The following is a 26512-nucleotide window of genomic DNA, read 5'->3' on the forward strand; positions in this document are numbered from 1 at the left end:
CCCCAACCAACCAATCAGGTCTGTCCGATTTGGCATAAATAATGCTATCAATGAAAGAAGAAAGGAATTCAGCTTGTTATAATAACTTCTATTTATATATTTCATATATTAAAAGCTTATAGATGTGACAAACAGCATGGACTAATTCCTACGCGTTTCGATGGCTTGGTGTTTTGTTCCATCAGCCTGTCTTAAACTATTCACCTCCTCCTCCATTGTCCGATGAGGCGGAGCAGGATTGCAAGGCAGTGAGCCGGGTATGCAACTTGTTACGGAGGTGGCGTAGTCGCTTCTATAATCGCAAATTCTTGCAAAGCATCTTTTATATTTTGGTCTGAATTGCGTTTTGACACACAATCCAGATACTCCCAAATACAGATGTGTTTAGGCCTAAAAGCTTGCACTCAGGAACTAGCAACACACACTTTCCTTGTTATCTGGCAAAACATGTTTTGCTAGTTTCCAAACTAGTCTAAACACAACAACTCCACCCTGATTCGCTTGAATTGAGTTTCAAAACGCAATTCGAGCGCAACAAATGACCGTGGCTTTGGGGGTTTCATTTCCAATAAGGAAGCCTGCATTAGACTACTCTGGTTCTAAAGGTACCAAAAAGCTATTTTTGTGTTTTCCGATTAGTAGTTGATAAATGGGGTGCAACAGCTGCCGGCACCCTGTTGATTATCTGCCCGCAGCTACATGATGATTGAAGCCAGATTCCTTGATCGCTGCCCTGACCGTCCGGGTGCCTTCACATGTGCTGTTTAGCGCAAGAGTTTCAAAACATAATGGAACAACTGAAGAGAGATTAGCCTAAGTAAATTGATGTAAAAATTAGCGTTTACAAATGTTTTTATCAATTTTCTTCGGATGTCTGCTGCCTGAGGCCGGTGGCACACTGTTTTTTGGGTAAAAAAAAAAAATCTGTTTTTGACCAGTTTTTATTAAGCTAATTGGTAAAACTGGTCCAAAACGCATGCATTTTTTAAAAAATGGATGCGTTTTTTTACGGACTGCTTAAAAAAGGCCCAAAAATGGGTTCAAAACGCCACATTTGCCGCCGGTCTTAGGGTGTGTCCACATGTTCAGTTTTTTAGATGCAGTTTTTGATGTCCAAGTGGAGTGAAAGTAGAGGAGGAGTAGTACTTCTTCATGATAAGTCCTCTACCATTATGGTTTACACCTGTTTTCGGCTGCAAAAACTGCATCTGAAAAACTGTGGCTGCTAAGGGTGATGCCACACATGGCGTTTTTGGTCCGTTTACAGTCCGTTTTTCCCAATTATTTTAATAGATAAAGAGGTTATAAGCAGCCAAATGCATGGTAAATGGGCAAAAACGGACTGAAAATGGATGTTTACAAACGGACCAAAAACGCCATGTGTGGCATCACCCTAACGTCATGTGTGAATGCACCCTCCAGAGTCCTAAACTGGGCTAGATCAATAAAGTGTAGAAGGTCTGCCATAGCTGGGTGTAGCACTGTCTCTGATTAATACAATGATCACAACATGAATAGGGGGATTTCTATTAGAAGAAGAACTTTGCATGTAGTGTGACAGGTTTGATTACTAAAATCATAAAACAGGTTCCTTTTTAAGAGAAAAGAGTGTGTGATGCTATTACATCCCTCCCAACTGCCCTGGATCTGGTGGGAGAGTCCTGGTGGCGTGAGGGGATCATAATATGAGGGGAAGCTTGGGGTAGCACAATGTGAGAGGGAGCTGGGGGTACGATGTGAAGGGTAGCTTGGGGTAGGGACAATGTGTGGGGGAGAACTTGTGGGCACACCATGAGGGGGAGCTCTCCCTGCTGCGTGAACACAATGTCACAGGGAGGCACAATGGGAGGGGAGCTGTGGGGAACAATATGGGGGGGGGGGGGGAGCCTCAAAATGAGGTGGTGCCAGGAGAGGGCCTTTTTAAGGGGGCCACAGTATAGGGAGAGATGAGGGGTCTCAATATTATGAGGGGGAGACAGAAGAAGCACAATATGAGGATGAGATATGTAAAGGGAAGGCATTATAATTTAGGGAGGAGGGATAAATAACAGGAGTTATTTGTGAGTATCCAAAAGAGTAATATAAAAGAGGGAAACGTATGTTCCATGACACGCTTAGTACCATGACACGCTTAGCACCATGACACGCTTAGGCCGGCGCCACACAGGGCGCTTTGTCTGCGCTTGCAAACGCAAACGCAGACAAAGTCGCGCCCACCGGGGCGTGCCTCGGCCCGATCGCATCGACGTTTCTATGGAAACGCCTGCGATCGGGAAAGAGCCGCCGGTGTTTCGCGGTAAATCGGCCCGATCGAATCGACGTTTCCATAGAAACGCCGATGCGATCGGGCCGAGGCCCGCCCCGGTAGGCGCGACTTTGTCTGCGTTTGCGTTTGCAAGCGCAGACAAAGCGCCCTGTGTGGCGCCGGCCTTAGGGTAATGCCACACATGGCATTTTGAACCTGTTTTTGGTCTGTTTTTAAGCAGTCCGTCCAAAAACGCATGTGTTAAAAAATGCATGCGTTTTCGAAAAATGCATGCGTTTTTTTGAAAACGCATCAGTTTTTGATCAGTTTTAATTAAGATAATTGGTAAAACCTGTCAAAAACTGATGCGTTTTCAAAAAATGCATGCGTTTTTTAACGGACTGCTTAAAAACGGACCAAAAACGTGTTCAAAACTCCATGTGTGTGGAATCAACCTTAGCACCATGAAACGCTTAGCACCATGACACTCGTAGCACCATGACACTCGTAGCACCATGACACTCGTAGCACCATGACACACTTAGTAACATGACACGCTTAGCACCATGACACGCTTCGCACCATGACAAGCTTAGCACCATGACACTCTTAGTAACATGACACGCTTAGTAACATGACACACTTAGCACCATGGGACGCTTAGCACCATGACACTGTTAGTAACATGACACTCGTAGCACCATGACACACTGAGTAACATGACACGCTTCGCACCATGACAAGCTTAGCACCATGACAAGCTTAGCACCATGACACGCTTAGTAACATGACAAGCTTAGCACCATGACACGCTTAGTAACATGACACACTTAGCACCATGACAATCGAGCACCATGGGACGCTTAGCACCATGACACTGTTAGTAACATGACACTCGTAGCACCATGACACACTTAGTAACATGACACGCTTCGCACCTGCTGTGGACACAGCTGAAAATAATCTCATATGGTGACATTTTTTACCTCACACCGTGGCTATGGCTGGTATGTTATATGTAGGAGTATTACATCAAATAGAAAAGACATGGCTGACTTATTTATGGTACATTATTATCTGACACACAGTAAACTTGGCTGACAAATCTTGTATAGGGACATTTTTACCTCACATACCATAAACATGGCTGATTAATGTTTCATGGGGGATTTTTACCTCACATAATGTAGAAATAGTGGATATGTTGTATATTGTATCCTTATTACCTCACACATAGCTTGTATATTATATATCGGGGTATTATTACCTCACACATAGCTTGTATATTATATATCGAGATATTATTACCTCACACATAGCTTGTATATTGTATATGGGGGTATTATTACCTCACACATAGCTTGTATATTGTATGTGGGGGTATTATTACCTCACACATAGCTTGTATATTATATATCAAGATATTATTACCTCACACATAGCTTGTATATTGTATATGGGGGTATTATTACCTCACACATTGCTTGTATAATATATATCGGGGTATTATCTCACACAATGCTTGTATATTGTATATGGGGTTATTACCTCACACAATGCTTGTATATTATATATGGGGGTATTATTACTACCGATTTGACTCGTATATTATATATGTGGTTATAAATACCTTACACATGACTTGTATATTATATATGGGGGTATTATTAACTCACACATAGATTGTATATATTATATATAGGGGTATCAGTACCTCACACATGGCTTGTATATTCTATATGGGGGTATTATTACCACAGATATGACTTGTATATTATAAATGGGGTTATAATTACCTTACACATGTCTTGTATAATATATTATATATGGGGGTATTATTACCTCACACATGGCTCATTTATTGTATATAGGGGTATTATTACCTCACAGATGACCCATTTGTACCTCACATACCATAAACATGGCTGGTTAATGTTTTATGGGGGATTTTTACCTCACATAATATAGAAATAGCAGATATGTTGTATATTGTATCCTTATTACCTCACACATAGCTTGTATATTGTATATGGGGGTATTATTATTTCAAACATGACTTGTATATTATATATGGGGTTATTACCTCACACAAGGCTTGTATATTATATATGTGGGTATTATTACTACAGATATGACTCGTATACACTGTATTATATATGTGGTTATAAGTACCTTACACATGACTTCTATATTATATATGGGGGTATTATTATCTCACACATAGATTGTATATATTATATATGGGGGTATTATTACCTCACACATGGCTCATTTATTATATATAGGGGTATTATTACCTCACGTATGGCCCATTTTACCTCACATACCATAAACATGGCTGATTAATGTTTTATGGGGGATTTTACCTCACATAATATAGAAATAACGGATATGTTTTATATTGTATCCTTATTACCTCACACAATGCTTGTATATTATATATGGGTGTATTGTTTTCCCAAACATGACTTGTATATTATATATGGGGTTATTACCTCACACAATGCTTGTATATTTTATATGGGGGTATTATTACCACAGATATGAATGGTATATTATATATGTGGTTATAATTACCTTACACATGACTATCATATATGAGGGTATTATTACCTCACATATGGCTCATTTATTATGTATAGGGGTATTATTATATCACCTATGACTTGTATGTCATTTATGGGGGTATTATTACCTCACATAGCTTTTATATTATATTTGGGGTTATAATTACCTCACACATGATGTGTATTTTATATATGGGGGTTATAATTACCTCACCGAAAGTATGACTCATATTCCAAATATTGTAGAGCAATTACATGAGGTAACCACCATGTCCCTTAATGTTTTGCCTCCATTTTCCTCACACAGCACAGATGTATACATTGTCCTATTACCGCTCTATGTAGCTGCCTCTTGGTGAGTCCTGGTTTGCTGCTGACTGTATAGTATGGAGGACAAGGGTTGAGGACAGAAATCTGCCATTACTGAGCACATATACTGTATCACATAAGAGGCAGGGGGACAATATATATATATATATATATATATATGTGTGTGTGTGTGTATAATATATGTATGTGTGTATACATCTATATATATACACACACACATATTTATATATATATATTTGTGTCCCCTTACCTCTTATGTGATTATAGTTACAGTACTGTGTATACCCTGTATCATATATTAGATATATGAGCAGTTTACATGCCGCCATAGCCTGTATTTTTACCTAATAGAGAATAGTTTAGCTCATGGCAATGAACAGGCTGAGCTTTTGTCACTTATGGAATTCATCCCCTATTGGCAATTATAAATAAATGATGTGCATACCTATAACTACACATTTCTCGCCTGTAAAGAATGCATTGTGTCTGGGTCAGGTTTCTCCCACGGTCCCCGTTCCTCACATTTTTGCTTTTTCTTTGTTTGTATAGTCCCGCTTCTAGTGACATAATTGAAGTGATGTGTAAACTTTGACATTACCAACATCAACTGAACACTAAGGGTGAAGACACACATGGCGTTTTTGGGCCGTTTTTACTAAGTGCGTTTTCAGATCGTTAAAAACGCATGCGTTAAAAAACGCATCCATTTTTTAAAAACGCATGCGTTTTTGTCCGTTTTTCCGAAATTGCGCAATGAAAAACGGACAAAAACGCATGCGTTTTTAAAAAACGGATGCGTTTTTTAACGCATGCGTTTTTAACGATCTGAAAACGCACTTAGTAAAAACGGCCCAAAAACGGCCCAAAAACCCCATGTGTGTCTTCACCCTTACTGTCAAAAATTAAGTGGCTCCTGGCCAAAGGCCGGCGCCACACAGGGCGCTTTGTCTGCGCTTGCAAACGCAAACGCAGACAAAGTCGCGCCCACCGGGGCGGGCCTCGGCCCGATCGCATCGGCGTTTCTATGGAAACGCCTGCGATCGGGAACGAGCCGCCGGTGTTTCTCGTTAATTTAACGCGAAACACCGGCATCTCGTTCACGATCGCAGGCGTTTCCATAGAAACGCCGATGCGATCGGGCCGAGGCCCGCCCCGGTGGGCGCGACTTTGTCTGCGTTTGCGTTTGCAAACGCAGACAAAAGCGCCACGTGTGGCGCCGGCCAAATACTTGCAGAAGGAACCACTTTTTTTTTAAATCTGCCTGAGTGTGCGAAAAGGCTCCATTTCATATCCCGACTGTGGCTTCTCTAGCCCCACTTTTGCCCTTTTTTATGACCTTTTTTATATATTTCTCCCCTTCTTTAAACCTCTAAATTTACATTTAACTGTCAGTATTTCTGTAGAAGTTTAAAAAATGTGTAGAAAAAGTTGGGGAAACAAAATCAGAAAAGAAAATTTTTTTAAAAACAATATAATAAAGAGGAAAATAAAGGTAAGTTAACAGAATTACTCAAAGTCATGTGTGTGGGTGGCTGGGAGATGTTCTTACCTCTCTTTGGGTTTCTTACCAAACTCCCATCCATTTGTATTTCAAGGATAGAAGATGTGATGAACGCTTTTCTGAGTCCTATGTCTGTCTATTCCAGAGTCGCTTTCTTTCGATGCCTTTTTGACACCTGTGGCTGGGCCGAAAGTGATGGCATGATATCCACAGAGTTCACAAGAGGGTGAATGTACACGACACTGTTCAAAATCCTGCTTCCTACTGTGGTCAATGATATCTCAGCTGGAGGACCAAGTATCAAGAATGGGGAGCCGGAGAGAGGTAAGTACCCCTGTATCAGCAGAGCTCCCATACCCAGCATTGATAGCTACAAACCAGTAGAGGTTGATTTGGAATGATGAGAGAACCATAATTGCAATGTTAGGGCCCATGTGGAACATTGTAGGTTCTGGGCCCCGAATCTTGACTTCAGGCAGAAGTTTGGAGTTTGGTTTTTGGGCTCACCCCGCACTGGTAACAACCAACTTCGGTGCTGACATGGGTGACCCACATCCTTCCTGTCTGTCTTTTGGTGTTACAAGGTGCAGCTAGCTCCACTCTCCTCCTATGTGTCAGCGGCCTTATTCCTCCTGATTGCACCCTTGAAGAGTGAATGGATATTTCTAAAACCAGACATTGTTGCTATCAAAAGCCACAAATATTCTGTGTATAACTAAGGGTGATGGCACACGTGGCGTTTTGAACGCGTTTTTGGCCCATTTTTTAAGCAGCCCGTCAAAAAACGCATCCGTTTTTGACAGGTTTGACCAATTATCTTAATTCAAACATGTTTTCAAAAAGCACATGCGTTTTTTGACAGACTTTTTAAAAACGGGCCCAAAATGCGTTCAAAACACCACTTGTGCCATCACCCTCAAGTACTAAGACCTGCCATATAGTGATTTCTCAAATGGGTTGTCCAAAGTTAAAAAACATCTCACGTCTGACCATAGTTTGTGTCTGTATTGAAGCTCAGTGGTATAGAGATAAATGGAGCTTAAATGCAATACCATACACCACCTATGGTCAGGAGAGGAGCTGTTTTTGGAAGAAATCTGCCTTATTTTTCAATCTCTTTAACTTCCTTACTGCCTGGGCGGATAAAGCAGTTTTCCCATCTAACCTTTATATGACCCAGGATAAATATGCCAGGACCCGCATCTATTTATGATGACATGTTCGTGTGACTTTTCATCCATTGCCATGAATTTCACTTCTAGAGCAGGACACGGGCACTGAGTCATATGATGATATTTTGTTGGCATACCTCTTAATTAGTAATGTGTGAATGTTTCGGTGGAGAAAATAATCTGGAAAAACCAGCTGGATGGGAGCTATTTAGGGTTACAAAAGTGACAAGAACAGTTTAGTTGGAGTGAAGAGCAGTCAGATTCTCTCAATACATTTTCTAAACATGCAAATATCTTTATAGACAGTGGATACTGCATATCTGCGGTGAAGTGGACATCAGAATTTCAGTCAACTGATAATGAAGATGCTATGGAGAAGTCTGCTGCTCATTCTTTGTTTGTGTTTTGGAGAGGTAAGTACCTGGAAGCTGGTAAGTCTCCTTACATAATAACACAATCTGGATTTAGTAGAGTGAAGTGGGATATAAGACCATATTCTGGGTAACAAAACATCAACTTAATTTACTATGTATTAAATTCAAACTCCAAGGGGCGACTTATTTTCTTATGAAGGCGATATATTTTTCTGATATACAGGTGGTCCCCTACTTAAGAACACCTGACTTACATACGACCCCTAGTTACAAACGGACCTCTGGTAATTGGTAATTTACTGTACTTAAGTCCTAGGCTACAATAATCAGCTATAACAGTTATTAATGGTGCCAGTAATGAAGATTTATTGTTAATCCTGGTTCTTATGACAACCCAACATTTTTTAAATCCAATTGTCACAGAGACCAAAAAATTTTTGACTGGGGTTACAATAATAAAGTATACGGTTCTGACTTACATACAGACTCAACTTAAGAACAAACCTACAGACCCTATCTGGTATGTAACCCGGGGACTGCCTGTATCCAAGTTTGTACTTACAGTAGGATTGCCATGTACAAGATAGGTTCCGTAGGTTAGTTCTTAAGTTAAGTTGAGTTTGTATGTAAGTCGGAACTGTATATTTTATAATTGTAACCCCAGACAATTTTTTTTTGGGTCTCTGTGACAATTGGATTTTAAAAATGTTGGATTGTCATAAGAACCAGGATTAGTAATAAAGCTTCATTACAGACACCTGTGATAACTGTTACAGCTTTTTTTTGTAGCCTAGGGCTAAAGTAATGTAAATTACCAAATTACCAGAGGTCCGTTTGTAACTAGGGTTTGTCTGTAAGTTGGGTGTTCTTAAGTAGGGGACCGCCTACTTAATATATATTTTCCTTCCGCCCACCATGGGACATTTATTAAACTTATGCAGGCAAACACAAAATTTTATCGATTACCTCTGTGAGCCAAAAAATAAACACATTCTTTTATATGCCTTACTTTTGTTTCTTTTTGGTTTCAGGTCAGAAGCTGCTCAGGTAAGTCCTATATTTAATTACATTAAACAAGAGCATTCAACTACAGTATTTCTGTGAAAGAGTTAGCTCAGTGTTTCCAGGCTCGACTATGGGAGGATTTTATTTTAGGCATTTTTTTGAAATCAGTATTTTTGGAAGGTGTTGACTTGAAGATGCATAACATTTCTGCTATTGGTGCATCTTCGAGTCTACCTTGAAATGTTGCTCCACTTCCTTCACCATCCTTTTACTGGAGTTTTTAAAATGTCAAGGTAGATAAATCTGAATGTACAGGTTAGCTACACTCACCCATTAAAGGCATAGTACTGTGACAATGGAAATGTCATGAGAATTTTTCTCAATGGTGGGGCAGATGTTTCACATTTGAGACGCAGTTATATTTTTAGTGAACCTGGTTTAGTTTATATTTTGCACCTGAATTATCACTGTTGTTTGGCAGCTATGATGAATTCATTCATTTGCCCCATATGATTTTGCCCCTGTACTTTATTTTATCACAAATTCCTGGTTCTACATAACAGTTGGGTTACAGTGCTATTTTTGGTGAAAACACAACTACCGTATTATATACTCGAGTATAAGCTGACACAAGTATAAGCCGAGGCCCCTAATTTTACCACAAAAACCTTGGAAAACCTATTGACTCGAGTATAAGCCGAGGGTGGGAAATGCATTGGTCACAGCCTCCCCAGTATATAGCCTGCCAGACCCTGCCCCATAGTATATAGCCAGCACCTGCCCCCCAGTATATAGCCTGCCAGCCCATATCCACCAGTACATAGCCAACCCCCTGCCCCAGTATATAGCCAGCAGCTGGGGAAGCCAGAAAGGTGAGTTTTGATATATTTTTTTTTACTCGAGTATAAGCCGAGTTTTTTTTTTTGTGCTGAAAAACTATGCTTATACTTGAGTATATATGGTAAATCAAAAGTCCCAGTTAATAAATCAGCTTTAGGCGCTATTAAACATCTTGATGGAAAGGATAGATACTAAAAACACAGACAATTTTCTCCCTATTTTGCCTTTTCATTCCCCTCATTCATTTTTAAAATGAGGGTGAAATTGGGCAAATTGTACACTACCAAATTTAACCCCTTAAGGACGCAGCCATTTTGTAGCTTAAGGCTCAGTCCCATTTTTTGGATTCTGACCTGCGTCTCTTTATATGGTTATAGCTTTTGAACTCTGTTACTTATCTAAACGATTCTGAGATTGTTTTTTCCCCACATGTTGTACTTCATTTTAGTGGTAAATTTTGGCTGATAATTTTTGCGTTTATTTACAAAAAAAAGAAAATTCTAAATTCTAAATCCCCGCGTTTTCCACCTAAATAAGTTGCCGAATAACATTTCCCATTTGTCTACTTTACATTTTCATAATTTTTGAAATGTCTGGATAATTTATTTTGACGATATGCGGCCTACAAATCGAATAGCGATTTTCCGTATTTTCAGAATTGACTATTTTGGGGATAAATACTGTTTGAAATAAAATTTTACATATTTAGCATTAAAACCCCCCTATATTACCAAGCCATTTTCAAATCTGCACCCCTCAAGCTATCAGAAACAGCATTTACGAAGATTGTTAACCCCTTGAGATCTTCATAGTAATTGAATCAAAATGGCAGTGAAATTTAGAATGGTCAAATTTTGTCGGTTATACGTTCATTTAGCCCTAAAATTTACACATTTCCAAAATATAAAAAGAGAAAACCCACCATAAAATTTGTTCTACAATTTCTCCTGAGTGCAGCGACCCCCCCACATGTGGCTGTTACTTGTTTTATGGGCGCACAGCGAGGCGCAGATGGGAAGGAGCACCCTGCAGCTGCCAGGATTTTATTTTTCTCGTTGCCCCCTTTTGTAGGCTATAAAATTTTCGCTTTTCCGTTATTTGGGCCATGTGACAGCATTTTTTTTGCGGGATGAGATGCTTTTTCCAGTGTTACCATTTTGGGGTTGGTATCACCTATTGTTGAAAATTTAGGAATTTTTTTGAGGTCATGAGTAGAAAAGCATCAATTCTGTACTGGATTTTTAACTTTTTTTTTTTTCGTGTTCACCGTATATCCTAATAATCCAGTTATCTTTATTCTATGGGTCGATACCATTACGGGGACACCAGACATGAATATATTTTCTTATGTTTTACTAAATTTGCCAATTAAAACCCTAATGTGGGGAAAAATCTATCATTTTTGCATCGCCGTCTTCCAAGTGGCATAACATTGTTACGTTTTTGGCTACAGAGCTGGTTGATGGCTTGTTTTTTGCGGGACATGTTGTACTTTGCAACAGTATCATTTTGTTACTGCTGAAATCCCGTGACCCCCGATGCCGATTCGGCTCCTGTGCAGAGCTGAACCGGCATCGTCTCTGCGCAGTAGCTGTACTGCTCTGAGCGCTATTCGCGGGACTCAGCGCAGTACAGATACGGCGCAGAGCGCTAAGGGGTTATAAAAGACTCAAAAGTTTAAAGGGGGCAACATCTAAGGACGACATTACAATTAGGCAAATTTATTAAAGGAAATCTATCATCTAAATCCATTGTTATCCATGGCCTCCTTCCTTCTAAGTTTTCCTTCAACTTTTAAAATTATGCTAATGAGCCCAAAGTTCTATGGGACGAGCATTACTGGAGTCCCTCCATGCTGTAGCCTCAGAGGCTCCCAAGAGATTATAGCAGGCAGAAGGAGGGCAGGGGGGGACGTGCTCCTGCACAGCATGAAGGGGCTCTGGTAACATCCCCAGCAGCTGTTCATGCTCATTTGCATAATTTGAAAAGTTGATTTTGGAAGGAAAGAGGACATGGATAACAACAATAAGAAGATTACCACAGTCACAGTGCCTGGATTTATAAGTATGTTCCCTAGGTTTATCAAGATGGATAGTGATGGTAGATTTTCTTTAAAGGGAACCTGTCATCTCAAACATCAATTCTAAACCTTGCACAATACAGATTGATGTAGAGGGATTCCAATGTTTCTCAACTGGTATTTGTACCTTACCTGGTTTCTGTTCTCTAAAAACAACTTTTATTGCTCTTGCTTTCATGAATTTATCAAGTCAAGGAGATTGGACATCTCTCAGCTACAGTCTAATGAGATACACGGCAGAGAGGAGGTGGGGGGGGGGGGCTTGACTGGGGCTCAGTGATGTCCCGCCTCATTGACTTGATAAGTCATGAATGCAAGAGGAATAAAAGTTGTTTTTAGAAAACATTGCAAAACATATAGAAACTGGTAGAAACATTGGAATTCCTCTACACCGGTCTGTAAGGTATTGTGTCAGGTTTAGAATCAATGTTTGAGGTGACAGGTTCCCTTTAAATAGTTTATAACTTTGGCACGTCATAAAGTCAACACCTTCAAAAATTGACTGCATAAAACTGCACACTTTTCAGCATGTGATGGACTGCTGATTCCCACCTACCATGATCTATCTTTTTATTTCTTGTTGAATACAGATATATCTCAATGCCAGACAATCACCATTAAGGTGACCACTACCCAGATAAACGTCACAGGACTGGCGGAGGAATTCTATCTGCAGAATATATCTTCTAGCGATGGGATTGTGACTCAGGCATCTGATGGGATCTTAAATAACACATCACTTATGAGCTTCATGCCAGGTACACAGTATGTGATCTACTATGGGGACGACTCCACCAGTTGCTGCCGAAATGTCACCACCAGTAAGTGCTTCTATACTAATTCTTTGTCACATAGTACTGATACATTTCATGTACTGATACATTTCATGTTGATGTGGAAACTACAGGATTTCTGGCTAACTTGTAATTATGGGACAGAGCTATAATTGTTATAGGTTTTCAATGTTGAAGGGGAAGAGAATGAAATCACTAAAGACTGAAAGTGAAACTTTTTAAGTTGTAGTATTTTGTCAGGATTTTAGAATGAGAATTTTGTGTCAAAGCATTCTAAAATTCTGATGCAGCGTTTTAAGATCCTAACACATAGATTTCTAGTTGGTGTTGCTGCTAGTCATGTACCGTGTACGGAGACTTTGGGGGGGGATTTACTAATTGTGCCGCAAGGACGACTGTCGGCATCGGAGATCAGTCTCCGGAAAGCACAGCCCGATGTATTAAAGTTGTGCACGGCTGTTAGTAATTACTGGGTAGACGGAATTAATGAGTCGTGTGCGACAGTAATGAATTGTGCGCCCAAATCTTACATGCACTGCGCCTTAATTTTGCTCTCAGACCAATTTTTACCAGGTCTATCGTGCGCCAAAAATTGCGCCTAAAAATACATATAAATGTGGAGGAAAATGTGGAAACGTTAGGCCACGCCCACTTGCGGCAAAAAAAGACGGAGGTGTCGGGATAGTCGGAAACATCTGTTCTTTCCGGCGCAAACTCATTATAAATGATCCGCAACAGTTCTGCGCCAAAAAACATTAAAATCCCGGCTTTTTTTGGCGCAGATGTGATAATACATGTGCCCCTTTGTCCCTGATGTTTAAGTGAACAAGTCTATGCAGTTTGTCACTAAACTAAACTTGTGTTTCCAGAATCCTGCCCGTCTTGCTCAGTTACATAAACAAGGAATTACGTATTCTGTATATTTTGTATCTTTATCTTTCCCCATACCTTGACAAACTTGTTGACATAAGGGCTTCAGATTGATTCACTGTTGACTCATGGGCGTGTGCTTACACAGCGATGTAACAAGTACTTACCTCTTAATATATGCACAGAAGTAATGCATTAGTCTATGCATACTAAAGCAATATGTGTTTTGTAGTATCTATTGCTCTCTGTAGTCATAAATCTGTATTATCTGATTTTGGTCAGTGGTTTCTTATTAGAGAACACTACAAACCTCATCCACATTCTGTATCCACACTGACTTTTTTTATTTCTTTCATTTCAGAGCCAAAGCCAGTATCATCATTTTCCAGCACAGTTTCAACCTCATATTCTGTGTCTCTGACGTGGAGTAACCTTGATTTTAATAATGCATCTTACATCTACAGAATCCACACTGTTGTCCCCTCATCATCACCTGTGATATATGATACAATAACGACAAGTGCATCAGCTACAATAATGAATTTGTCACCTTTAGAATTATATACATTTGTAATATATACGAGAGCTGCCGATAATGTCACAGAATCAGCTCCGGTGTCACTAGATACCTGCACAAGTGAGTACAGAGGGGGGGGGGGGGCATTTATCAAGATCAGTGTTTCCCCCTATTTCGGCAGAGTTTGCAATTATTTATTTCATGCCAAAAAACTGGCATGATGATAAATCAAGCAGAGTCTTTTGCCCTGCCAATTCAAATGCACTGGCAAGTTTCCTTTCCTGAAGCTGGCAAGGGAGATAGAAATGCCCCAAATGGATGTAAAGAAAAGATGCAAACCCAAGGTTCATGTTTTCATTTTTTTTGCCCAGAAAAAGTCATGAGACATTCCCTCTCTCCATGAATGTAATATAAAATCAGCTAATACTGACACATTACTAATTGATGTCTCTGTAAAATTATTAAAGAACTTTTTATTATTTTTATCCTTTTCTAGTTCCCGAAATAGCCATCGTATTGAACAATTACAAGTCGATTGATACTCTCGAAGTCACATGGACACAACCAGCAGAAAATTTGTATTATTTACTCGTTCTCACAGGAGCCTTATACAGTGTAAAGTACACTGGTGCTAATACTATAGATTTTACAGGATTACTACCAGGGAGGGAATATGCAGTGACTATAGAGTCATTCGGTATGTTCTGCAGCCGCATATTTTCTCCAGCAACAGAGGCCACATGTGAGTATCATTTCAATCATCTAACTGCAATACACGCAAAACTGTAAGTGTTATATGCAGAGTTCCTTGTGGGTTTTGGAGTTCAAGCAATTGATTGTGTGATTGACTTTATTGATCAGCAGGAGTTTATTTCACTGTACAGAACATAAGAGCCCAGCCACAACACTTCCGTGCATCAAGGAAATATTTGAACAAGAGGGTAGAGTAAAGCAAATATATATATTATAAATGATTAATAATTTATAAAAAGTGTAATCCATTAATTTTTCAAACAGTCCGATTGTGGAGCAGCACAGTGAGTATAATGGATCAAGTCCAATGGTGGGTGCTCTCCTCCAACAAACCCGGTCCACCGGTTTATAAGGTCAGATAGCCAAAAAATGCAATGAGGAAGCACTCCAGTAGGTATAAAGGTGATCTTTATTCACCCATGGCAAAATAAGGTGCAATGTTTCAGCTCATCCATAGAGCCATTATCAAGCATTGCATTATTCAAGCATCCTTTATTCCTACTGGAGTTCTGCCTCATTGCATTTTTTTGGATATCATTCATTTTTCAAGTGTTATCCAAATCACTTGTATTAAGTGTCCATACAACAATACTATTGAACTGGCTATATTTAGTCCTTATAGTGTCACAGCAGGGTCTCCCAGCCCCTAATTCCAAGGGCACCATGACTAAGGCACTATTCGAATTGAAAAATTCAATGCACTAATTCTGTATTTTGCTCTGCACATTGACAGTATACATTTATAGCACATATTACAGAGTGTATGTTATCCAATCTTTATATAATAAAGTCCATCTATATTCAAGGCTGTATAGGCTGAAACCATCCAAAGGAGCTGCCCAGCCTACACAGCCTTTAATATGGATGGACTTTATCATATGATCACTGGATGAACACGTGAGTGAATATACTTTATATTATGTGTTATAAATATATGTTGTCATTGAACAGAGCAAAATACAGAAAAACTTGGATATCAGAGCATATTTAAAGAACTTTTAGAACTTTTTCCATTAGAATGAAAAAATACAGTCCTATTCAAAAGTTTTTTGATGTGTGATATAAAGTGATGTTCATGACCCAGGAACACCACATCCCCAAAGCCTTTCCATACCACCCATGAAATGGAGTATAAAACTAACCAGGGCTCAAGTCAAGTATATTTTTTAATTTTAGTAATCTATTAATTAACTTATTAGAGGATACAGTATGGCTGACAAAGCCAAATAAAATACAACGAGACAAATAAATGAAAGGCAAACCCATAATCCAATCCCCTTTTTTTTCTATTTAGCTCTGTACAATATTGTAGCAAGTCATTCATGAAACCTTTTCTGTAGGTTTTTCTGTGCATATAAGATAACAAAAAATTTCAGTGATAAATTAAAAATTCAAATAAAAATTTTCCTAAAATGTTCTTAGAACAAAGAATTCAAAGTGGCATCCAATATATATTTTATTTATAATTTTACTTTTATTGATATTATCTTTTCACAGATCCAACCCCCCCAACAAACGTAACCTTTCACGCAGTTGGAACAAACAGCCTGACATTATCTTGGATGGAGCCAATCAATATGACCGTTGTGGATAAGACATATAATATAAGTTATGGGAATTCTTCAGGCACTTGGACTGTGACAAGTAACACAACAAGTATCACCCTCCAGAACCTGACATCAGGGACTTATTACACCATCACTGTGGTCACAGTCGGAGTCCGGGGGTATCAGAGCTCAGCTGTGACCTTATCTGCATATACAAGTAGGTTTACTATTTATTTAATTTCTCTATATAAGAACATATTACCATCATAGCGTAAGTAAATATTACCTCCATACTGTTACCAAACATACTGCACAATGAACAATATTACCAATGATACCACTATACAAGTTCCATATAATACCATCACACAAAAAGCACTAAAATTAACACTGAATTGTGAGTAAATTATACCACCAAACTGTTACAATGCTATATATATATAGCAAGAATAGCTATATATATATCTATATATAGCATAACTACAAAAATGATTACAGCACAGTTACACTCCTGTCTTCTTTGACTGTAGTAGTTCACTTTCCCATTTGATCCAGTCTACCATGAAGATTTCTACTCTTAACTTGGTTGCAGGGCCGCATCTGCCATGAGGCGAGATGAAAATCTCACCTCAGGCGGCAGAATGCGGATCCCTGTAAAGGGCGATTCGGGCGCCGTTAATGCCCGAATCGCGCACCAGCTAAATAAATCACGCCTGTCTCTTTAAGACACAGGCGCGATTTATATACGGAGCGACGCCGCGCCTTTCTGGCAGCTACGCCGCTCTGCTCTAATCAGCGACCCAGGTGTCATGACGTCACGCCGCGTGTGTCACTGTGCAGACGGGACCCGCGCCGAGGGAGCAGCTGCCTGCAGGTGAGTATGATTTTTATTATTTTTCCTGTACTGTCATTTATTTTATGTGGCTAATAAGGGGGAGTAGGGAGGTGTCATTATCATGGGAGGGGGGGAGTACTGTATACATTATATGTGGCCATAATTGTTGTATACTGTGGGGGGGGGGGGTGCTGTATACATTATATGGATATTATGGGGCCAGAATTGTTTTATACTGGGGGGGGGGGTACTGTATATATGTTATGGGGCCAGAATTGTTTTATACTGGGGGGGGGGGGGGTACTGTGTATATTTTATGGGGCCAGAATTGTTTTATACTGGGGGGGGGGGGGGTACTGTATATATTTTATGGGGCCAGAATTGTTTTATACTGGAGGGGGGGGGGGGTACTGTATATATTTTATGGGGCCAGAATTGTTTTATACTGGGGGGGGGGGGTACTGTGTATATTTTATGGGGCCAGAATTGTTTTATACTGGGGGGGGGGTGTACTGTATATATTTTATGGGGCCAGAATTGTTTTATACCGGGGGGGTGGGGGTGGGTACTGTATATATTTTATGGGGCCAGAATTGTTTTATACTGGGGGGGATGCAGTATATATTATATGGGGCCAGATTAATTTATATTGGGGCGGAGGGGGGTTCTATATATTATATGGGGCCAGAATAATTTTGTACTGGGGGGCTGTATATATTATATGAGGCCAGATTCTTCTTTTCCTGGGGGGTTATATATTTATATGGGGACATATTTCAGCTGGGGGGCTGTATATGGGATACAGTATATTACTAAGCTGGGGGGCTGTATATTGGGGGGTGCTATATATTCACATTGGTCAGGGGAGCACTGTATGTAAAATCATGTAACATAATAACAGGGTGGGATATATTAGTTATAGGATACAATAGATTACTTTGCATCATTTAAAACAAATGTTAGGGGGTCTGTATTAATAAATGGGGGTGTTGTATATTGATTGGTGTGCAGTGCATTCTATAATTCCAGTAGAAATATATATATATATAAGAAGGGATGTTTTTTATGTGGGGTAGTGAGCGGTCAGTTGTGTTGTGAGGGGTATATATTATTTAGGAGCACAGTGTTGTTATCCAGGAGACTTTATACTGTAAGTGACTGTGGTATTTTTAGGGACGCCGGGTGGAGATGCTGCACGGAGCTGAAGATATGTTGCCGTGAATTTACCTTTGATGCTTCATGGATTGGAGAACCCGGAATGAAGTCCTCCTGATGGAAGAGATTGTCATCTATAAGGTATTAGATGCCACTAATGACTCTCATCAGGGAGCTGCCTGTGGCTATGTTAGTTGTTCGTAAAGTTTTCAGCATTTACTTAACAGGGAGGGGGGGGGGGGCGGCAGCATTTTAATATTCGCCTCAGGCAGCAAATATGCTAGAATCGGCCCTGCTTGGTTCCTTACTTTTCCAGCACCCTCACTGTCCGCCAAAACCTACACAAGTTCCCTATTCTCTTAGCCCAATTCTGCGCTTGTTTCTGTCCCATCTACACTATATTAACTACATTGAAGTTCCAATTACTGTCCAAACTAATACTATCATAAATATTATTACCCACCAAAACAGTGCCACACACACAACATATCCAAAATCAATAATGTATATATATATATATAAACTTCTCCTGAAAATAATAGTGTGGCCCCCGAAATGGTCACATACATGAGACCTGACACTGTGGGATGCAAAAGATGGCCCTTTACTGAGTGATGCGCTGGGAGGTGGGGGTGGTAGCTGCAAAACGGCAGCTAATTAACAGCCCCCAATGACTTCTATTGTGTACAGTCACACAGTGATGATCCACTGTGAGCGCCCCACACATTTGTGCTCCCTCTGTTTAAATGCCTACCATTGTGCCCTTTAAAAACAAATAACAGTAATTTCAGCACAAGTAAAATTGCCACCTTTGTGCCAAGCAAAAACAAAATGTGTTATCATCTAACTTCAAACTCTCGCCAAGCACAGAAGCACTGTCCAGCTATTGGCCCAGCAAAATTTTCATTGTGCCCCCTTTGTCATGCCAGAAGGGTATCAAAAAGCCAAGAAAAACAAGGACTGGTGACGTTTCCCAGTTACAGTCGAGTTTGGGGTCACCATAAGTCAAATCACTATTTAAGTTTTCTTTAATATAACACATTACTGCGCGCTACTATCAGAGACTGACCGGTCTCAGTCACTCCTGTGTATCCTGTGACCGGCCAGTCAGATGACAATATACGTGTTAACAGTCCTGGGACAATCCTAGACCAAAAACGCTTGCGTAATCAAAAATTACCATAAATATTCAGATTTTTGCTATTGAAATGACGGTAAATATGAGAGGCCAGATAACAAGCATCGAGACGAATTCTAAGAAAAATACAGGATTCCCACCGTTTGGCCACTGTTGGTTCTAATTGGTAATAGCCAACACCTGCCAGTGGTGCTCACCTGGATGTGAGTAGTTGGATGAAATTTGGACCAGAAGCGCCCCAGGACATGAGACACTCTGCACAAGGGATCTTTGACAACTATGGACAGAGACACTGACACAAGCCAACAGAAGGTGAGCAGATTCATTTATTCCTGCACCATTCACTGTTTTAGTTATATTACACAAAAAAAATCACATCTGCGTGTTCCCTCCCTCTTTTTAGCATAAAGAACTTTAACAAAGAAGAATAAGGTGGAGCACACATTATTGAGATTAAATTGGGAGAAGCACACAAGGGAGATACTGTGATACCCTCTCAGGGTGAGTACTGCACACCAGTTCTTTAAGAATTTACAAATAAACCAATTATACAGAAATCACTCCTGTATTTCTCACGGTCCTTTTTAGTGACCTGACCCTAGCTTGAAAGCTGCCTGTTTATCCAGAAGAGGGCGCTCCTATACAACCGCATTCTGTTCTCTTCCTTAGTGTACATTCACACACACGTACTGTATGGCCGCTCAGGCGGCAGCGTGCAGGAGAGGACAGTTGATTAGAGTTCCCAGATCCTGCTTCAAACTTCCATCTTTATCTGTCTGCTCCATTTACCAGCAGCTGCCAGGTAAGTTCACATTTTGAATCTGTTGTAATGTGCAAGTTCTAGACAGTGGGATTGACTTTATCAAGGCAGTTTGATAACCATTTGCAGCAGTATTAAATTTGCTCTCAGCAATCTCTCCATTCATATACAAAGAGTGTGATAAAATGTTTAAAACTATAGTCCAAACTATTGGAAAATTGTATGTTGTGTATACCCTTGTAGATATAGCACTTATCGTTTTGCTATTATCTATTGTAACAAAATCTTCCTGGTTGTATCTTGTAGATAGGAGGAATTCCATCATGGCGCCACTATCCTTCCTTCCTTCCTTCCATTTCCAGAAGAAACGGACACTACTCAATATCCACCTTTCTCTTTATTTACCTCCCAGCTGCACTGAATCTGCTTTGTTCAGGCTATACAACATCACATTAGCTGGAAATAAAATACTAATGTTATATAGTGTTCATTTTTCAGTTCATAATTATGAAAATGAATCAATAGTTAAAGGGGATGTAGAACAAAAACTATTTATTAAAAGTAGATTCCTGGCTGCAGGAAAACATCTACAATGCACCACTCAGCATTCAAATCACTTTTTACTGTTGTGGATCTTTCTTCAACTGTCAATACATGGATATAAAGTGGATACAAGGTATACAGTAGATGAAGCCCCCAACAGCTAGTCGGGTTTCCGAGCATCTCATTCTCAATCTTTAGTAGCCTAAATGTTTACACATGTCATTAAGGGAGCATGGAGAAGCCCTCAACATACATGCATTATACAAACAACAAAGAAGACAGTAGTCCGGCACCATACGACCCCAATAATGCCTGGGTCTCGACAACAGCACGGCCGACTATAGGCAGGGTGGTCACGCCTTCTTGCACAACTAGGAATACGGTGGTGCTCAGCAGGAGCGAAGATAATCCAAGTAGAAGTATAAAGGAGTTCAGCGGCACTCACCATTCAGTGCGAAGAGTACTTTATTGAGGTGTGTACAGGTACAGAGCGGGGCCAAGCCGCTTGGCCCCGCTCTGTACCTGTACACACCTCAATAAAGTACTCTTCGCACTGAATGGTGAGTGCCGCTGAACTCCTTTATACTTATACATGCATTATACACTCTCCATTAACCCCCGAACTCTGTGTTGGCACGGAGATAACCATTTAAAGTCTCAGTAATTAAATGACAGAGGGCATTGCCAGCTGGTATCATCACCTCCTATGATGTCGTCAGGGAGCGCCAATCGTTTCTTATAACAGCCAGGACCCTTACCAAGGCTCTTAAATACTGTCACAGCAGGATATGTGATATACATTTGTATTGCAGTATACTAAAGCTAAATGCTAGGTACTAAAGCTAAATGCAATGACCTGAAAGAGGTCCAATGAATCATTATCATATTCAGCTGTCCTGCTTATTCATGAGTGGGGGGAAAAGCCACAACCCCCAGTGCTGACTGACAGCCTGTAAAATGATGTGACACTCCTGGTGCTGGCTCCTCTACGTCCTTACTGGTGCTGGTGGCCACGCCCCCTGCAGACTGTGTGTCTATGAAAGATACAACTGCTCCATGATGCATGTGCAGATGTGTATAGCAGAATATGTCAGGTACTTGTGTAGCTGGTGTCTGTCTCACACATGTGTATAGCAGAACATGTCGGGTACTTGTGTAGCTGATGTCTGTGTCTCACATGTGTATAGCAGAACATGTCAGGTACTTGTTTAGCTGATGTCTGTGTCTCACATGTGTATAGCAGAACATGTCAGGTACTTGTGTAGCTGATGTCTGTGTCTCACATGTGTATAGCAGAATATGTCAGGTACTTGTGTAGCTGATGTCTGTGTCTCACACATGTGTATAGCAGAATATGTCAGGTACTTGTGTAGCAGGTGTCTGTGTCTCACATGTGTATAGCAGAACATGTCATGTACTTGTGTAGCTGATGTCTGTGTCTCTCACATGTGTATAGCAGGACATGTCAGGAACTTGTGTAGCTGATGCCTGTGTCTCTCACATGTGTATAGCAGAATATGTCAGGTACTTGTGTAGCTGGTGTCTGTGTCTCACATGTGTATAGCAGAATATGTCATGTACTTGTGAAGCTGATGTCTGTGTCTCTCACATGTGTATAGCAGGACATGTCAGGAACTTGTGTGGCTGATTCCTGTGTCTCTCACATGTGTATAGGAGAACACAGCATGTCAGGTACTTGTGTAGCTGATGTCTGTGTCTCACATGTGTATAGCAGAACATGTCAGGTACTTGTGTAGCTGATGTCTGTGTCTCTCACATGTGTATATCAGGACATGTCAGGAACTTGTGTAGCTGATGTCTGTGTCTCTGTGTATTAGGAGGATGCAGCATGTCAGCAGATGCAGCACACACACTAGCAATGCTTTACTATTCATTACACACAGACATGAGCAGGAGGAGGAGAGGGGAGGGGTAACAGAGGTGACATCACTTTCTCTCTCCATGTGCCCAGCTTCATTTACATAATAAAGAAAAGATGATTTTAGAATGATTTATGTATGAAATAACTAGATAAAGGCTGGGATGGATACTTGCGAGCTCGTTTGACAGGATTGATGACAGGTGTCCTTCAACGCAAAAATTAAAAAAAAAAAAATAATGAAAAATAATGATGAAAAACCTTAAAGGTTCAAATAACCATAGAATGGATATTAAAATAAACAAACATAATCATAAACATAATTCTTATCGCCACATCCCAAAATGCCTCATCTATTAAAATCTATAAAATTGATTATTCCATAAAGTAAATCCTGTCAATCAAAAATAGTATGAATGAGAAAGCCAACTCTGTACATCAAAGTAAAATGTCAGAATATGGTGATACAGCTAGTCCCCCCCCCCCCAAAAAAAAAAAAAATCATTGTAAAGGTATTAAAACATAAGAAGAATTATATTTCATGATCTTATGGACCTAAAGAATAAAGGGAGTGTGTCATTTGGAGTGCACAGAGAAAGACAAAAATATGAAGTCTGTAAGATAATTATGTAAATGTGGGTTTTTGTCAATTTTATTGATTGCATTTCGAATTTTGTTTTCAAATTTCTGTAGATTGCATGGAACACGCAAAATACTGACTAAGAAGTACAATATGTCCCACAGAGAACAAACACTCATACAGCTTTGTAAACAGAAGCATTAAAAATGTTATGCTTTTGTAAAGTTGCAAAAATTAAATAGTGCTAAAAGCGTTTTATAGAAAATCAAATAATAATTTAATTTAATGTCCCCAAAAGGGGCGAAAAGAGGCCAATTACAGCCAGTTTGACAACACAAAACAGTACATAAAATACAATATAATAGAAAGACAATACATACAAAAAAAGACATCAATAATAATTCAAAGTGTTAGATATGCTAACAGACCCCTAACCTCACCTGCTTCAGAAAATAATATACCATAATCTAGAAAATAAATAAAATGTAGGCACCAAAATTTCAAAGCTAATAATTAAAATAATAAATGTAAATGTATAACTAAGATTTAAACTGGTGAAAAAGGTAGAACATTTATTTTAAAAATTTGTGTTTCCAAGATAGTCTGCAATCAGAAGAGCTGTGATGCCAGGCTCAGAATCTGTCGCTTTGTAACATTTTACACAACCCCCATTCAATTTCTTGGAATTTAGATGAAAAATTTGAAGTGTTAACAATTTTTTAAAGAATGTTTCAAATTCACTTTAAAAAAAGATTTGTGTCTTTGGGCCAGGTTTCCCCTTTGATGCTCATTCCTTGCATGTTTTGTTTGCTTCTTTTTTCTCTTTCTGTCCTCATGATTCTTTTGAGATGTTTTCAATGTTTTCCAGAACACATAGAGAAATTGCAGGTCAAACTCTGACAGAAAGGAGGAAAACAAATACAAATGTAAAAGTTTTATTCTCTTCATTTTTATTTGCCCATGTACTTGTAAGTGTGAGGAAGCTGCTGGTCTAGTACGGTAAGGCAATCTAACACCTACACCTCTGACAAATAGAGCAATTATTCATTCCTGGCGGCTTGGGGTGCTGGGGTGAGTACATCCTAAACCAGGGCTCTTCTCACTAGATTCAAAATTAGGTCATTGTTTCCTCATGTTACAGCATCTTCTCTGGAGTCCCGCAGGAGAGCAAGGGGGGTTCAATTTGTTTATGATCCCAAAAAATTTTCAGATGATTTGATTAGCATCAGAAGACGTCTAGATTGATGGTATTGTGGATTGCCTCCAAATACTGTACACACAATCATAATAATCCCATTCTTTTACATTATAAAAAAAAATTACTTTTATTTGTGATGTATTAAAAGATGAAATAATTCATTAGATACAAATTTGTGGTTCCATACTCTCAGTTAAAATTACTAAAATCCTTCAACGATAGCCTCTAAATGGGTGTTGTGTGCCCGGGATGATCCACACATACTCCAATTAAATGATGCAAGGATAGTAGGATATCAATTAGTTGAGGCTATATATTTGAATTGCCCCCATAGAATTTATGAAAATAGTAACACTGTAGGGACTTGGCTGTTTATCTACACAACCCAACCGATAGGCAACCGATAGGCAGTTGATCACAACACGTCCCCCAGAGTGTAAGCACCATTCAATAGTCAACAATGATAAGCTAGTGGTCAGTTGTATAGCGGTAGTACAACTGACTACTAGCTTATGTAGAAATAACACATTCTCTAATTCACTGTTATTAATAAAAAATTGTTGCCCCTGGGAACCAACTCTAAATCAAGTCTAGGGTCGGGCATGGCAGATTGTTCTCCTGTCTGATACTGCACTGTGCTTCTCCCCACATCGGCCCCTCCCCTGGCATTCCAAGACATGCTCACACTCTCACAGATACATTTCCTGCCGGCAATCAACGGTGTGATGTCCAGGGGAGAGAGGCACAGCAGGGCTGACAGTGTATGTTATGGCTGAGATAACAGTTACATGCATCTCATAGATCTCATCATCTCTATTTTTCTATGTGTCAGATACTAGTGAATGTTCAGAAGCTAAGTGAAAGTGTATACAAACCTGAACCCTGATAATCAAAGCACATTGTCAGTTCACAGCATCTCACAGCACTAGAGGGATCATGAAGTGTCCTTGCACATACCCTCTGCCTCTTGATCTTCAACAGGTCTATGCGACCGATTCTTTAGAGTAAAGATTTAGAATAAAAATATGACACGTTTACTGTATCATTACCTACATTAAAGTGAAATTGAAGGGGTTTTCTTGGAGTAGCGGAATACCCTGCAGGATTGGGATTATCTTTGACATGCTGATACTTATGGTGTTCAGCACCGACGGCTTGGCCAATCAATGGATTTTTTCCTCTTTCCCATTGTCCAATTAGGCTTCTGACTGAAGGCCTGAAGTAGTGTTGGGAGTCGTCGTATGACAAATTATATTTCAATATCGGTTATTCCAGTTTTGTTTTCTACACATGCCCTCCTCGATTTTTCACACAGGCAGGTCTCAAAATTTTTTTTCAGATGCTCTAATGTTGAAATAGCTTATTTCCATCAGGAGAACATAAGTAATTGCCACATGATCTCTACCTTATCTCTCATGAGGACAAATACCTGTAAATTCTTCAGCTCCCTCATCCCATATCTGCCATGGAAGGATAGTCAGGAAAGAACCATGTACATTAAAATATGAATGCAGGTCCAGACTACAGAAGGGTTGTTTGCAGTCTGTTACCATGGAGACACATGGTTCTGCATAGAAGCTACAGACAGAAAACATGATTTTGAAATAAAAAATGCTCATTTAAAAAAAAACTATTAAAACTGTTTTAATTCCTTGTGTCACAGTGATGCACTTTCTAGTCAAGTGACTTGGGTTAGGACTGCAATGGGTTAATTCATTTAGCCCACTCAATCTTGCAGTCACCTTTCACTCAGGACACAAATTGAGCATAAATCATACCCCAAAGAGTGCCCACACTGCACTTATGAATCAGTAAGTATCCCACTCTAT

General features: G+C 39.7%; 2 protein-coding genes across 2 annotated transcripts in view; one reads left to right on the forward strand and one right to left on the reverse strand.

Annotated features, from left to right (window-relative positions):
- LOC140071341 (uncharacterized) overlaps nucleotides 1-5190 on the reverse strand; it is a 64103-nt gene extending 58913 nt beyond the window's left edge. Inside the window, exon 1 of the mRNA XM_072118977.1 lies at nucleotides 5146-5190. The gene's annotated coding sequence lies outside the window, so the exon portion shown is untranslated. The remainder of the gene's footprint in view (nucleotides 1-5145) is intronic.
- A 2865-nt stretch (nucleotides 5191-8055) lies between these two features.
- LOC140070276 (receptor-type tyrosine-protein phosphatase eta-like) overlaps nucleotides 8056-26512 on the forward strand; it is a 104180-nt gene continuing 85723 nt past the window's right edge. Inside the window, exons 1-5 of the mRNA XM_072116628.1 lie at nucleotides 8056-8228; nucleotides 9221-9236; nucleotides 12705-12935; nucleotides 14140-14415; nucleotides 14792-15037. Coding sequence (XP_071972729.1) covers nucleotides 8175-8228; nucleotides 9221-9236; nucleotides 12705-12935; nucleotides 14140-14415; nucleotides 14792-15037 — 823 coding nt within the window. The 5' untranslated portion in view covers nucleotides 8056-8174. The remainder of the gene's footprint in view (nucleotides 8229-9220; nucleotides 9237-12704; nucleotides 12936-14139; nucleotides 14416-14791; nucleotides 15038-26512) is intronic.

Source organism: Engystomops pustulosus, chromosome 7, assembly GCF_040894005.1.
Source record: "Engystomops pustulosus chromosome 7, aEngPut4.maternal, whole genome shotgun sequence".
NCBI lineage: Eukaryota > Metazoa > Chordata > Amphibia > Anura > Leptodactylidae > Engystomops > Engystomops pustulosus.